Source organism: Bos taurus, chromosome 5 (assembly GCF_002263795.3).
Source record: "Bos taurus isolate L1 Dominette 01449 registration number 42190680 breed Hereford chromosome 5, ARS-UCD2.0, whole genome shotgun sequence".
Classification (NCBI taxonomy): domain Eukaryota; kingdom Metazoa; phylum Chordata; class Mammalia; order Artiodactyla; family Bovidae; genus Bos; species Bos taurus.
In genome coordinates, this window is record NC_037332.1 from 60,301,222 (window position 1) to 60,315,157 (window position 13,936).

Here is a 13,936-nt window from a genome sequence, read left to right on the forward strand (position 1 = left end):
TCTCTCTCACTCTGGCTGAGTCTCCATCTGGAGCGCAGAACCCGCCATGCTTACTAATTATGCCTGGGCTTCTAAGATCCGACCAGGGAGGCCTCAGTGTCTCTCCTTCGGGAGAATGGAAGGACGCCTGTGGCCTGCGTAAGTGGTGCAAGCTTCTTGTCTTGAAGTTTTATTGGTCTCCCGCGTAAACCAAGCTACTCAGCCTCTTTTCTCCACTAAATTTTCCTACTGAGCTATCCTCATTCTATTACTCTTTATATCTTTGATGAATATTTAAATAGTCGCCGAAGCCATCTCCCCTTCGAATACCCTGGATCAGCCGGGGCAGGACCCCAGCAGGACTAATTTCCTCACTGCAGTGTTTGCAGTATCTATGCCTTGTATGTGCTAAGTTGCTGTGGCTGTGTCTGACTCTTTGTGACCCCATGGAGCCCACCAGGCTCCTCTGTCCATGGGATTCTTCAGGCAAGAATACTGGGGTGCATTGCCATTTCCTACTCCAGGGGATCTTCCCAACCCAGGGATAGAACCTGGGTCTCACATTTCCTATATTGTCAGGCATGTTCTTTACCACCAGCGCCACCTGGGAATCCCTACCCATGCTCAAATCCTGGCCCCACCATTTCCTGACTGTGTGACCTCTGGGCAAGTTACTTGACTTCTCTGGGCCTCAGTTTCTTCACCTACAAAATGAAGATGATATTAGTACCTATTTCAAAGGGCTTTTGGGAGGACTAAATGAGTTTATACATGTAAAGCTCTTAGAGCAGCACCTGGTACAATGGAAATGCTACAAAATTGTGATGACTATCATTGAGACTTTTTAAAAGTTTTTTAAAACAATATATTAAAAAATATTTGGCTGCATTGTGTCTTATCTGAGGCACACGAGATCTTCATTGCATCATGAGTGATCTTTCTTTGCTTCGCTGCTGCTGCTGCTAAGTCGCTTCAGTCGTGTCCGACTCTGTGCGACCCCATAGATGGCAGCCCCTCCATCCCTGGTATTCTCCAGGCAAGACCACTGGAGTGGGTTAACATTTCCTTCTCCTAAAACCTTCAGTGGGGGTAAATGGCCCTTTTCTAGGCTGCTTTCCTTCTTCTTTACCATTATAAAGAAGTTATTTTTTTTTCATTGAAGGATAGTTGATTTACAGTGTTAATTATCGCTGTACAGCAACCATGATTCAGTTGTATATACATATATACATTCTTTTTAAAATAGTCTTTTCCATTATGGTTTATCACATTATATTGACTATAGTTCCCTGTGCTATACATGAGGACCTTGTTTATCCATACTATATGTAACAGCTTACATCTGCCAACCACAGCCCCCCACTCCCTCTCTCCCCCAGCCACCTCCCCAGTAGCAACCACCAGTCTATACTCTATGTCTGTGATTCTGTTTGTTTCATGGATAGGTTCATTTGTATCATATTTGAGATTCCACATGTAAGTGACATAATATAGTATTCATCTTTCTCTTTTGGACTTACTTCACTTAGTATGATAATCTCTAGTTGCATCCCTGCTGTTGCAAATGGCATTATTTTGTTCTTTTTTATGGCTAAGTAGTATTCTACTATATATATATATATGTGAAAGAAAGAAAGTGAAAGTTTGCTCAGTTGTGTCTGACTTTTTGTGATCCCATGGACTGTAGCCTGCCAGCCTCCTCTGTCCATGGAATTCTCCAGGCAAGAATACTGGAGTGGGTGGCCGTTCCCTTCTCCAGGGGAATCTTCCCAACCCAGGGATCAAACCCATGTCTCCTGCATTGTAGGCAGATTCTTTACCGACTGAGCCAGCAGGGAAGTGCCTGTATATATGTACCACATCTTTATCTTTTCATCTGTCGATGGACATCAGATTGTTTCCATGTCTTGGCTATTGTGAACAGTGCTGCTGTGAACACAGGGGTGCAAGTATCTTTTTGAATAGTTTTGTCTGGATATACACCCAGGAGTGGGATTGCAGGATCATGTGGAAGTTCTTAGTTTTCTGAGGAGCCTCCATACTGTTCTCCACAGTGGCTACACCAATGTACATTCCCACGTTGGATGATTCTCTTTTCTCCACACACACAGTTGGACACGACTAAGCGACTTCACTTTCACTTTTCATTTTCATGCATTGGAGAAGGAAATGGCAACCCACTCCAGTGTTCTTGCCTGGAGAATCCCAGGGACGGGGGAGCCTGGTGGGCTGCCATCTATGGGGTCGCACAGAGTTGGACACGACTGAAGCGACTTAGCAGCAGTAGCAGCAGAAATTACTTATTTTTGTTCACTCAGAAATTATGTGTGAACCCAGCCTGGCACAAAGACATTCAACGTACACTTATTAGCTGAGTAAGGGTATGCTGAGCTGAGTAAGTGTATTTGCTGAGTACAAAGACATTCTACATACACTTATTGCTGCCGCTGCTGCTAAGTGGCTTCAGTCATGTCCAACTCTGTGCGACCCCATAGACGGCAGCCCACCAGGCTCCTCTGTCCCTGGGATTCTCCAGGCAAGAATACTGGAGTGGATTGCCATATACTTATTAGCTGAGTTAAATGTACATTGAGCTGAGTAAGTGTATTAGCTGAATAAGCATAGCTGCCACTGAACTGGCTCCAGGTAAATCCCTATGAACATTTGTCTTTAGCGCCCTCTACCTCCTCCATCCCGTCCTTCAAGACCACCCTCATGTATCCCTGGCCCCAATTCATGTTCAGTATCACTAATCAATGACATTAGCTTAAAGTATGGGGTATGCTTATAGATCAAGGGAAGACTCCTAAAGCATCACCTGTGTCCATGGATTTGCTCAAGTCCAATCACTTAGGGCTCCCCAGGTGGCCCAATGGTAAAGAATCTGCCTGCCAAAGCAGGAGATGCATGTTCTATCCCTGGGGTTGGGAAGACCCCTTGGAGGAGGTAAAATGGCAACTCCAGTATTCCTGCCTGGAGAATCCCATGGACAGAGGAGCCTGGCAGGCTATAGTCCATGGTGTTGCAAAGAGTCAAACACAGCTGAGTGACTGAGCATGCACACAATCACATAGAATGTGATTATATCCCATGAATTTGAGCTGAACTCTGTCCTCTGATAGTCCCGGCATGGAGATGAGTGAGAGCAGAAGCTTGAAAAACAGAATTGCACTGCAGTGTAGAAACATGCCCAAAGGGAGAGAACTGTTTGGGACAGTGAAAGCAGGGAAGTCTGAGGACTACAAGAAGGGTCAAGGTGTTTGCTTCAATTTAAGACCTCCCCCCTCTTTTTACTACATTAGCACTTTTGGAGGGTATTTAACGATGATATACCCCAACCACATTTATCCTTCAAGATACCATTCCTCTTTGCTAGAGTTTACTTGGCCATGGGTGGATCAAAGCTGGGTCAGTCTCACCTATGGGAATTTTGAATTAGGACAGTCTCTCCATATGGTAAGAACTATCTGCAACAGTAAAGTTAGGGGTGGCCAGACTATACAAGGTGGGCCAGTTGAGTTCAGTCACTCAGTCGTGTCCAACTGTTTGCAAATAGAAATGGAAGATAAGAGTATTGATGTCTCTCCTGTCCTGGTGTCAGGGCCCTTCTGTCCGTCCTCAGATGCTGATAACCTCCCCTTACCCTGTGTTCTTAAAATAATCCTTTTCTCTTTCTGAACTCTAGTCATCGGGGTTGCTATCACTTACGATCAAAGCATCCTAACTAATAGACCAGTGGTTTCCAAGCTCTGTGCTGAGGCACCCTAGGGCACTTCATTACATTCATGGGGGTACGTTGTTACTCTCTCACTTGGATCAAGTTGTTGTATTGTTTTTAATTCTTTCTTCCTCTGTGTTGTATGCTGTTTGTTGGTGGAGAATGTTTGCTGATCACTAAGGAGATGAGGCAGGTTGAATAGATTGTCAGGTATACCTGAGGGAAGAAGCAGGGTATTCAGGTTGACCATCTGACCCTAACAGACAGGAGAACAGGCCAGCAGGGGATCCAGGTATGGGGAGCAGAGTGCTCCCCCAAGTTTATACACTTTTGGTAAGGGAGTTGATCCTATGTCCACCAGCTGGGTGATGAGCAAATCTAACCAAGTATTCATGTGTAAGTTTATTTAAAAAGAAAAATCTTAATTATGCTGAATTTTTGGTGTGCAGAAGACTCAAATTAGAGAGCTTAAAAAAGAGGTAAATAATAATATGTTGACATGTCTATCTTGTGACCATGCTGCTGCTGCTGCTGCTGCTAAGTAGCTTCATATAGGGAGAAAATGAATATGAAATAATTGAAAAACCTGACATTTATAAATCAAAAGGTTAAGCTTTGCTAAAATTCACTGTACAAAGAACACGCCACCAGGGCTGCAGCAGGGGGAGGTAGCTCAGCTTTATTTATGAAAAAAAAAAATCACTGACAAAACAATAAAAAGCCAAAACTAAAAAGACATTTTTAGTTACAATGTGAGCTGAAGCGTTGTATTTTTTTATGAATTTGATTTTAAAAAGAGAAATATCTGACATCAGCAATGGGCAGGTCCTTAATCCACTTTTAAATCTTTCCCCACAAGCATGGCAGTCACAGGGTGCATGGATGCCTTGTGCTCCTTGTAGGTACGGATGGCTTGATCATGGGATTTGTCAAAGGCAGCAAGGTCCCTGCATTGAGAAAAAAAAAAAAGATAATGACTTGTTGACTTGTTTTGGCAAATTTTATTATGGCTTGCAAAGCAAACAGATTAATAATACGTATGCCAGGTTATATTTTTTCAGAATTCCTGTCAAATTCATAGTCAAAATAATTTCACTGAGGTATTTTTAAATTGTATCTTGTGGCCACGATAACAACTTTTTTCAATTTTACCAAGCATTCCTTTATTAAATGTCAAGCAACCTACTCTTCTACCTAATTGCAACATTTGAATTAAACAGGTTTGGCTTTACCTGCTTGATCCTTCTTGCATTTAACTTCAGACACTTTTTTCTTGTGCTTCCCTACTCACCAATGATCTTCTACTTGATTTTAAAGATCTTCCTGTGTATATAAGATTGCCTTCGATTTATTTCCTTTTCAGCAGCATCTAATCCTATTTGGCTGGCCCATAACAGATAATCTTCTTAAAAAGCTAACGAAATCATCTCAAATTTAAAACATTTAGAAGTGTTAACTCCTATTCCAAAATTATATCTATAATCTTTAACAAATTTTAAAATATTATTTTTAGATTGCACTTTACAAAGTATTATAGCAACAACAAAAATATCTGTTTAAGATTTTTCTTTCCCATTCTTAATGTAAAGTCAAAGCACAGGGAGACTTGGTTCTTACTTGAATAAGGGCCGTGTAAACTTCATCCTTCCTTGTTCAGTTGCCATTTTTAGAGCCAAAGGAATTGCTTCCTCCCATTTCGATTGAATGCAGAGTCGTAACCATCTAAAAGGAGGATTTTAGGTGGTATGGGGTGGGAAATGAGGTGGGAACAGGATATGACAGGCACATCTGAAAACTTCTGTAATGACAAATAATCCCATTATAGCTGCACTGCACACCACTTTATATTATGTCCTTATTCTGAGAATCTCAAATCCTTATATATATCGTTCAATAATTGGAGAAGAGAAGGAAGAAAAGTGTGTTCTTGAAAAATATCATGTTTTAGAATTTGGATTATGTAGGTGCTCATGGGCCTAACATATGCAATTTCTGAAGGAATTAAACTTTGATTCAGGCTTATACTACCAAATTTAAATTAAGAAAGATGGACAGAATCAAAGATTTCTGACTGTTCCCATTTCAGAGCCCATTTGGTTAGTTGTGGAAGAGTGCTGATTTACCACTGGATCCTTAATTCTAATTTTTTTAAAGGCAAGAGAAGCTTACAGAGAATTCTAACAAAAACTAATATGATCATATTACAGACACTGCAACTATTCCTTAAAGACCACTATAACTCTGTATATAGATGCAGTGAATTTAACAAGGATTTCTCGAGACTCAAGTATGTCTCACATGCTGCTTCCCCTTTCTCTATCTGTTAAACTAGTTTTCCACTTTCTTCCACAGAGACAAGTTAAAATGATGTACCTGAATCGTATTTCAGAATTGTTAATGGCATTGAAGTTGTACACCTCTTGCATTCGCTTTATGTGCCCCAATGGAAGAGGTGCCTAGAGCAAAATAAAGAAGTATAACGTATCATTTCAACAGGATTCCTTGGAAGAAAGGAGTGGGAGAGAAATTCTTAGCCAGATTAAAATCCTCAAGTGTATAATATAGCAATTAGTTAGATAAAAATAAACAAATGCACACTAAGATAAATTTTGTGCAAACTTATTCTGAATATGGATGTCCTGCTAGGAGGCAAAGTGTTAGTCACTCAGTCGTGTCCAGCTCTTTGCGACCGCATGGACTGTAGCCCACCAGCCTCCATAGATTTCTCCAGGCAAGAATACTGGAGTGGGTAGCCATTTCCTTCTCCAGGGGATCTTCCTCACCCAGGTCTCCTGCACTGCAGGCAGATCCTTTACCGTCTGAGCCACCAGGGAAGCACTATGAGCCAAGGGTTAATTTAATTTGCAAGATACATGGAGAATTAAATGAGAAGTACTCTCTTGAGACTTTTGGATGTGTATAAATACTAACTTTCAGACCCTTTCCAGAATCTTTCAAGTTCTTCCTTATACTTTACATATCTTAAATTTATTCTATTCTCCAGATTCAATCACAGTTAATTTTTTTCCCTCACTGAGTTCCCCCAGTGTTATCTTTGTATGTTTCCTCTGAAATCCCTTTTAAATTATCTATATCCCTACAAAATAGCAGTTTTTAAATTTTTATCTTACCCTTTTCAGAATGTGATGACTAATATGTACCCTTTCCTTAAGGGGAAAGTACATATATAAATATGAACTTATGTGTACAGTTTCAGGGGATTCATCAACTCTTGTGACCAAGTTGTGTGTGTGAGAGAGTGCTCAGTCATGTCTGACTCTTTGCAACCTCACAGACTATAGCCCACTGGGCTCCTCTGTCTGTGGAATTTTCCAGGCAAGAATACTGGAACGGGTTGCCCTTTCCTACTCCAGGGAATCTTCCCAACCCAGGGATCGAACCCACATCTCTTCCATTTCCTGCACTGGCAGGTGGATTCTTTACCACTGTGCCATCTAGGAAGCCCCTGTGCCCAGGTTAACCCGCCCTAAAGGGAGAACAAGTTTGGGTGAAGGAGAGAAAGAAGAGTTCAGTTTGGTCAAGTGGAGAGTCTGTGGTGCCTGCATGATGCAGGCTGAGGAACCACGAGGTAGTCGGTAACTCTCTGCTCCAGCCACGACTTTTTCTTACAGAACCTCACTCCCACTCATTAACCATCTCTGCTCTCACTGACTGCAAGACCCTTCCCAAATCGTTTCAGTTCAACTCAGCTCCAAGTCAAGCCAGGCTGGCCAGCTGGTTATGGTCTCGTCCTCAGTGCCCTTCCTCTCCAGTGTTTGATGTGCCTGCTCCCTAGTCACCCCATCATTTCTCTTTTCGCAGTTCCAGGAGACAGGGCAGGAGGGGCTACAGAAGTGTGTGATGACGGCTTCATGCACTAAAAAATACTCTAAAGCCCCTGTTGCTGTAAAATGCTATTCCTCATCTTGTATCAATTCCACAGGAAATTCTGTTCAAAAGTCTCCATCCCTCTCAAGGTCCTTAGACCTAAGTTCTTAGGTCTAAGGACCTGTCTTACAATAAGAAAGACCTCACTGTGTCCCACTCAACATACAGCATCTCCTCTCAGCTGTGCCTATTCATTTAATCCCCTGGCTTTGAAACCTTCAAATCTGCTTGGACTTCTTCCTGTTAACCCCTAATCCAGTGAGTCCCCAAACCCCTCGCTCCATCCTGTGATCTCCTTCTCCTGTTCTTTCCCTTCCCACCAGCTCCCTCCCTCCTGTCCTGGGCTCCTTCGAGTCTCCCAACTAACTTCACTGCCAGCATTCCTCATTCCATCCAGCCTCCCCAGCATCAGAGGAATAGTCGTCATAATCACCATTGCATCAGATGAAAGTGAAAGTTAAGTCGCTCAGTCGTGTCTGACTCTTTGCGACCCCATGGACTGTAGCCTATCAGGCTCCTCCGTCCATGGGATTTTCCAGGCAAGAGTGCTGGAGTGGACTGCGATTTCCTTCTCCATGGGATCTTCCCAACCCAGGAATCAAACCCGTGTCTCCTGCATTGCGGGCAGACGCTTTACCGTCTGAGCCACCAGATGACTCGTCGTTAAAAATGTGAAATCCTTTGCTCCTATCTAGAACCACATCTAACATTTCTAGCTTGACATTCAAGACTTGTCACATCGGGTCCCAGCAGTCTTTCTTGTGTTCTCTCCATTAACCTCTTTCCCAAACCCACAGTTTCCTCCTCTTGCAACACCGGCCACGCTCTGTCATGTTCCGCTCTGTCTGACTTGAATTTGTACCTCCCTGCTGATTCTGTTCTGCTCAGATCAATCCCCAGTTCCCCCAAATCCTTCCTGATTACCCCGGTTGGAAGGGAATCCTTCTTCCCTTTTTTCACAAATGACACCTAAAATTCCTTTTACTGCTAAATTTTGCATGTGTGACCGTTCCTAGTAGCTTATAAACTTTTTGAGGACATGGGATATTTCTTTCTTACATACTTTTATATTCAACACTGTATTAAACATAGCAGGCATTCAATCAACAAATGTTTTTAAGTAAACAAATGAATTTTAACAAATCATTTTTTTCTGTTAGTTTCTACATTAATACTTTTCCAATGCTATGCCTTTATGCCCATTTTAATTTCTAATATTTTGAGCTAGTACTTACATTCTGGAGCATCTGTGCTAAAAATTCATTCACTTGATGGGAAGAGAAGTCTTTTAGGTCTGCTGAGCTGAATGAATTTAAATCATCATCTTTGGCCTGAAATAAATGTTGCCTGATTATTTACATTCATGTACAACTCAACAAAATGTATTGGTTTATCTGACATAAAAGTTAAGAAAGAGAAATACAAGGATACATAAGATTATAAAAAAATTAAATTAAGCATTAGCTATAAATCATTCTGAGATGGCATCAGTGTAAGTTAAAGAGCTGATATGATTCCTAGATCTATATTACTTAAGAAAAATTAGACTGTTAAGAGTGGAGGAAACTTTTGACATCCTCTGCCATTTGCATTATGTAGATTTCCAAAGTAAAGAAACACTGCAAAATACACGGCAGGTAATTTACAGGCCAATTCAAAAATGTGGGTAAAAAATCATATTGCATATTCTTTAAAATACCACACTAAGGAACACATAAGTCCACAAACAGATCTCTCCCTTCATCTCCACATATTCTATTTTCCCCTGCTTAAATCTTGGAAATTGTCTAAGGAAAAAAAAGTGCTTCTGTACTTTTCAATTTAGGATTTACTGTGATTTATCTTTGAGGAAATGATTAAGGAATATTAATAAAGCTTATCAAAATGGGTATTTTTAGAATCTTTTAAAATAGTTTCAAATTATTTTAAACTAGGGTTTCTTTTAAAAGAAATATATGCATGGGGAACACATGTATACCTGTGGTGGATTCATTTTGATATTTGGCAAAACTAATACAATTTTGTAAAGTTTAAAAATAAAATTAAAAAAAAAAAAAAAAAAGAAATATATGCAAAGGTTTGAAAAAAAAATCAAATAGGACCAAATGAAAAATTCCTCTGCTTTTGCTCCCTGTCTCTAAGTCCCACTCCTCAGAAACCTATATTAATAGTTCCTTGTATATCCCTCCAGAAAATTTAATGTATGCATATACATCTTTGCATAGAAACATTATTTTACAGCTTCCTCCCCTTCAAAATGCCCTTAATATCAGAACTTATTCCCTTTTTAGAAACTGACGTCAATATTAGAAGTTACAGATCTCATTCTTTGCTTAAAAACATGCAAATTTAAACTATCGAGGATATACTTATTAGTGGTAAAATCATAAAGAGCAGGGAAAAGATAAAACCACAATTCATGGTCACGGTTACATGGCAGGGCCAGGTCGGTGGAGAGAAGAACGAGACGGGGAGGGCCAAGTACCAACAGAGGAGGTACATATGTGTACAGCCAGCCCACTGCTCTGACAGGAAACTGTTGAATTTTGTATTTTCTTATGTTCATATTTTATTTAAAACCAGAGTATCTTTGTCATGGTTTCCCATTCTGTTTTCCTGATTTGCCTTACTCCTGATTTGGTTTCTTTTCCTTTTGCTGGCTTTCCCTTGGTTCTCCTAATACCTGGAGCTTTCTACTCCTCTCTTACACTCCAGTCCCAGACTTTGGGGGAAACTGTGCCTCCCTATCTCTTCTTCTAAGGGCCCCTATATTCATCGTTCCCAAAAATCATTTCCTCTCCCCTAAGAGGCCTATATTTCCCTTTCCCTTTTAAGATCAAGAAAAATCAGAACCAATACCATCAACATCCATTTGTTTTCCCCTCAAATTTAACTTTACACACTGGGGGCTGGTATATGTTATTTTGGACAAACCAGACTGAATGAATAGCCTTTCCGAGCACATGAGTTCATAAGTAAAGCACCACTCTCCCACTTCATTGAGTAGAGACATATTTGTACAATTCAAAAAGGAGGCAAAAACCATACATTACTACTCACAGTGATCCATCTTTGACTCAAGGAAATGCAAGCATTTGTCAGGGTCATATCATAACTGCAACAATGAAAAAATATTAGAGCTTATATTTTATACAAAGCCACATGCTTTTGCATCAATGCCATTCTGAAATTATAGAACATTCTTAAATCTCAGAGTTCTTTTGAAAATAACCCCAGAGTGATGGCAATAGGAAATCTTCTACCTGATTTAAATATGACTGATATCCTCTAAGAACACAGAAATCCAAGTAGATACCAAGTTCATGAAACACTGGATTATTTTGTTTTTTATTATTGTCTGTGCTGGGCCTTTGTTGCTACGTGAGGGCTTGCTCTCACTGTAGCGAGCATGGGCTACTCTTCACTGCTGTGTGCGGTCTTCTCACTGCGGTATGCAGGCTTCTCAGTGTAGCGGCTTCTCTCGTTGTGGAGCACAAGCTCTAGAACTTGGGTTCAGTAGTTGTGGTGACTGGCTTACTTGCCGTGAGGCGTGTGGGGTCAAACCGCTGTCCCTTGCCCTGCCAGGCGGATTCTTAACCACTGGACCACCAGGGAAGCCCCAACACTGGATTATGCATTGGAGAGAATGCCAAAACCTCGTAGCAGAGACTGTCACACGCTTCAGCAGTATGTGCTGAAGGGGCTGGGCTGAGCATATGCAGTGTTTTCTGATGGCAGGAGCAGTTGCGGGTACACAGGACAACCTGGCAACCACCACAAGGTCCTTGCCTTCGTGGATTTTACCTCCCATGGTTCCACCCATCTAATCATCCACCAGATCTGCCAGTAACTGCTGCGTGATAGGCACTGTCCTAGATGATGGGGAAATAATGGTGAAACCCTTGGGAGACTCCAAAATCTTGTGATTTTGTTCCTCTCTCTTCAGAAGAAAGCAGAATTAACGAACCCTGATCATTAAGCAAAGCAACTTATGTTAAGGTTTATGAGTTCTCAGCTTGGAAAACAAATCATGCATTTTGCAACAATGAAAAAGACCATGTAATGTGTGTGAACTTCTTGTAAAACATCCCTCTTTGTCTGTAAGTCATGCTTGCTTGATGTGAAATGTTTCTGTTAGAACACAGAGGGGTACCTGTCCTGCAGGGCCTAAATGAGGTAAGTTTGATTATAAGTGACCACAGAACTTGCTTTCAGACTTTGTGCCATGGGGCAAGATAATAAAAGGGTCAAAGCAGTGACCTTTTTGTTTGCATTTTGTTTTGTGGCCCCATGGCTTGTGGGATTTTAATTTCCTGACGAGGGATTGAACCTGGGCCCTTAGCAGTGAGGGCCTTAACCACTGTGCCACCAGAGAGTTCCCAGCAGTGATCTTTTCTGAATTAAGCTGCCAGTTTATTTTCATGAAGTAGTCAGGCTGTGGGCAGTGGGCAGGACCTTTTGACTGCCCTCGAGTCCAAAGTGGGACCAGAGGTCCTTGACTGCTCAGAATGTAAATTACCTTCAATTAGAACATGACTTCGGAGAAGGCAATGGCACCCCACTCCAGTACTCTTGCCTGGAAAATCCCATGGATGGAGGAGCCTGGCAGGCTGCAGTCCATGGGGGGTCACAGAGTTGGACACGACTGAGCGACTTCACTTTGACTTTTCACTTTCATGCATTGGAGAAGGAAATGGCAACCCACTCCAGTGTTCTTGCCTGGAGAATCCCAGGGACGGGGGAGCCGGGTGGGCTGCCGTCTATGGGGTCGCACAGAGTCGGACACGACTGAAGTGACTTAGCAGCAGCAGCAGAACATGACTTAGTACTGATTTCATAAGAAACAGCAGGACAGTAAAAAAAAAAAAATCTTCAGCTGGTCTGTTTCTTGGTGCCTGAAACTTCCTTCTCAATGTCAAAAAAAAAATTAAATAAGGATTAGCCCAGGCAGGCAAAGCAATCCTTTCTTAGGGCAAGGTCCTAAGGAAAGTAACGAGTGACCCAAGTATAAGGCCTGTTCTCCTGGTGCTTCAGTGGAGTGAAGGAGAAAGACTTAATAATTACACAAATAGGGGAGGACGGGGACGCAGGGACGCGGTTTGAGCTCAGGCTCCCCTCGACCCGCGTCCCGCCGTAAAAAAAAAAATAAATAAATAATTACACAAATAAATTTAAGATTACAGTCGTGGCAACAACTGTGAAGAAGTGATCTACAGCACCGAGAAACCCAAAATGGGAGACTTGACCTAGTTAGAGAGGTCAAGGAGTGCTCCCATGAGAAAGTGGTTCTTGAGTTGAGACTGGAATTAACTGGGTAAAGAGTACTCAGGTAGAGGGAACAGCAAGTTCCTGGCCGCAACACGGAACAGTCAGCATCTCTGAACAGGACTCTTGGAAGACCAGGGTTCAGGCCCCTGCTTTAAGGAGTGTGCTTTGTGTAAAAGGCAGTATAATGGGTTGATGGCAACCAAAGTTTAAATCTCAACTCTCATATCTCCTGTGCAACCTTTGACAAGACCCTTTACTCTAGCTAAGCCTAATATACCTCCTCTGGAAGTGGGGATGGTAATTTATGAAACTGTTGTAATAATGAACATAAGGCTCTTGTGTTATTTTTCTTACTACAAAGGTTTTCAAGAAAAGGGTAATATCTTATTCTTTTCTGTATCTCTCACTGTCTTTGTGCAGAAAGGAGGCACAGTTGCTGTGTCAGGTCCGACTCTTTGCGACTCCATAGACTGTAGCCTGACAGGCTCCTCTGTCCATGGGATTTCCCAGGCAAGAATACTGGAGTGGGTTGCCATTTCCTTCTCCAGGGGAATCTTCCCGACCCAGGGATCAAACCCGCATCTCCTGCATTGGCAGGCAGGTTCTTTACCACTGAGACACCAGAGAAGGCCTCTCAGTAAATACCTGCAAGGACTTTAACTAATTTATATTTATAATATTACGGAAATTACTTTTTTGACCCCAGGGTTAAGGTTCTAACACCTAAGAACTCAACTCTTATTACAAACTAGTAATAGCTTAAGGAAGGCATAAAACTCTCTCAGATACTTTGAGGAGCTCTAGGATTTCAGAGAATGAGAAGGAAAGCTTTAGAATGTAAGCATTTACTTGGGTTTTACAGGGGGCAGTCCAGGAGAGTACAGCCAGGTGTTCCAATCCACTTGATTGAGAATATCAACCTGAGAAGAGAAGGCACACGCAGTTTACTACAGAACAGTCTTTTCTATTGAAAAAAAAAATCTAAAACAGATTTTTAGGTCCTCAAATGTATAATTCTGTCTACACTGATGTGCAAGATAATTTTTAAGTCTCTCTGAAATAAATGTATATTAATCGGCAGTA

General features: G+C 41.7%; 1 protein-coding gene across 2 annotated transcripts in view; it reads right to left on the reverse strand.

The window, feature by feature from the left end:
• Nucleotides 1–4,357: 4,357 nt before the first annotated feature.
• LTA4H (leukotriene A4 hydrolase) overlaps nucleotides 4,358–13,936 on the reverse strand; it is a 30,556-nt gene continuing 20,977 nt past the window's right edge. Inside the window, 6 exon segments of one of the 2 annotated variants that reach the window (NM_001034280.1) lie at nucleotides 4,358–4,644; nucleotides 5,315–5,419; nucleotides 6,071–6,153; nucleotides 8,821–8,916; nucleotides 10,646–10,700; nucleotides 13,703–13,773. In NM_001034280.1, coding sequence (NP_001029452.1) covers nucleotides 4,527–4,644; nucleotides 5,315–5,419; nucleotides 6,071–6,153; nucleotides 8,821–8,916; nucleotides 10,646–10,700; nucleotides 13,703–13,773 — 528 coding nt within the window. In that variant the 3' untranslated portion in view covers nucleotides 4,358–4,526. 2 annotated transcript variants of the gene reach the window in all.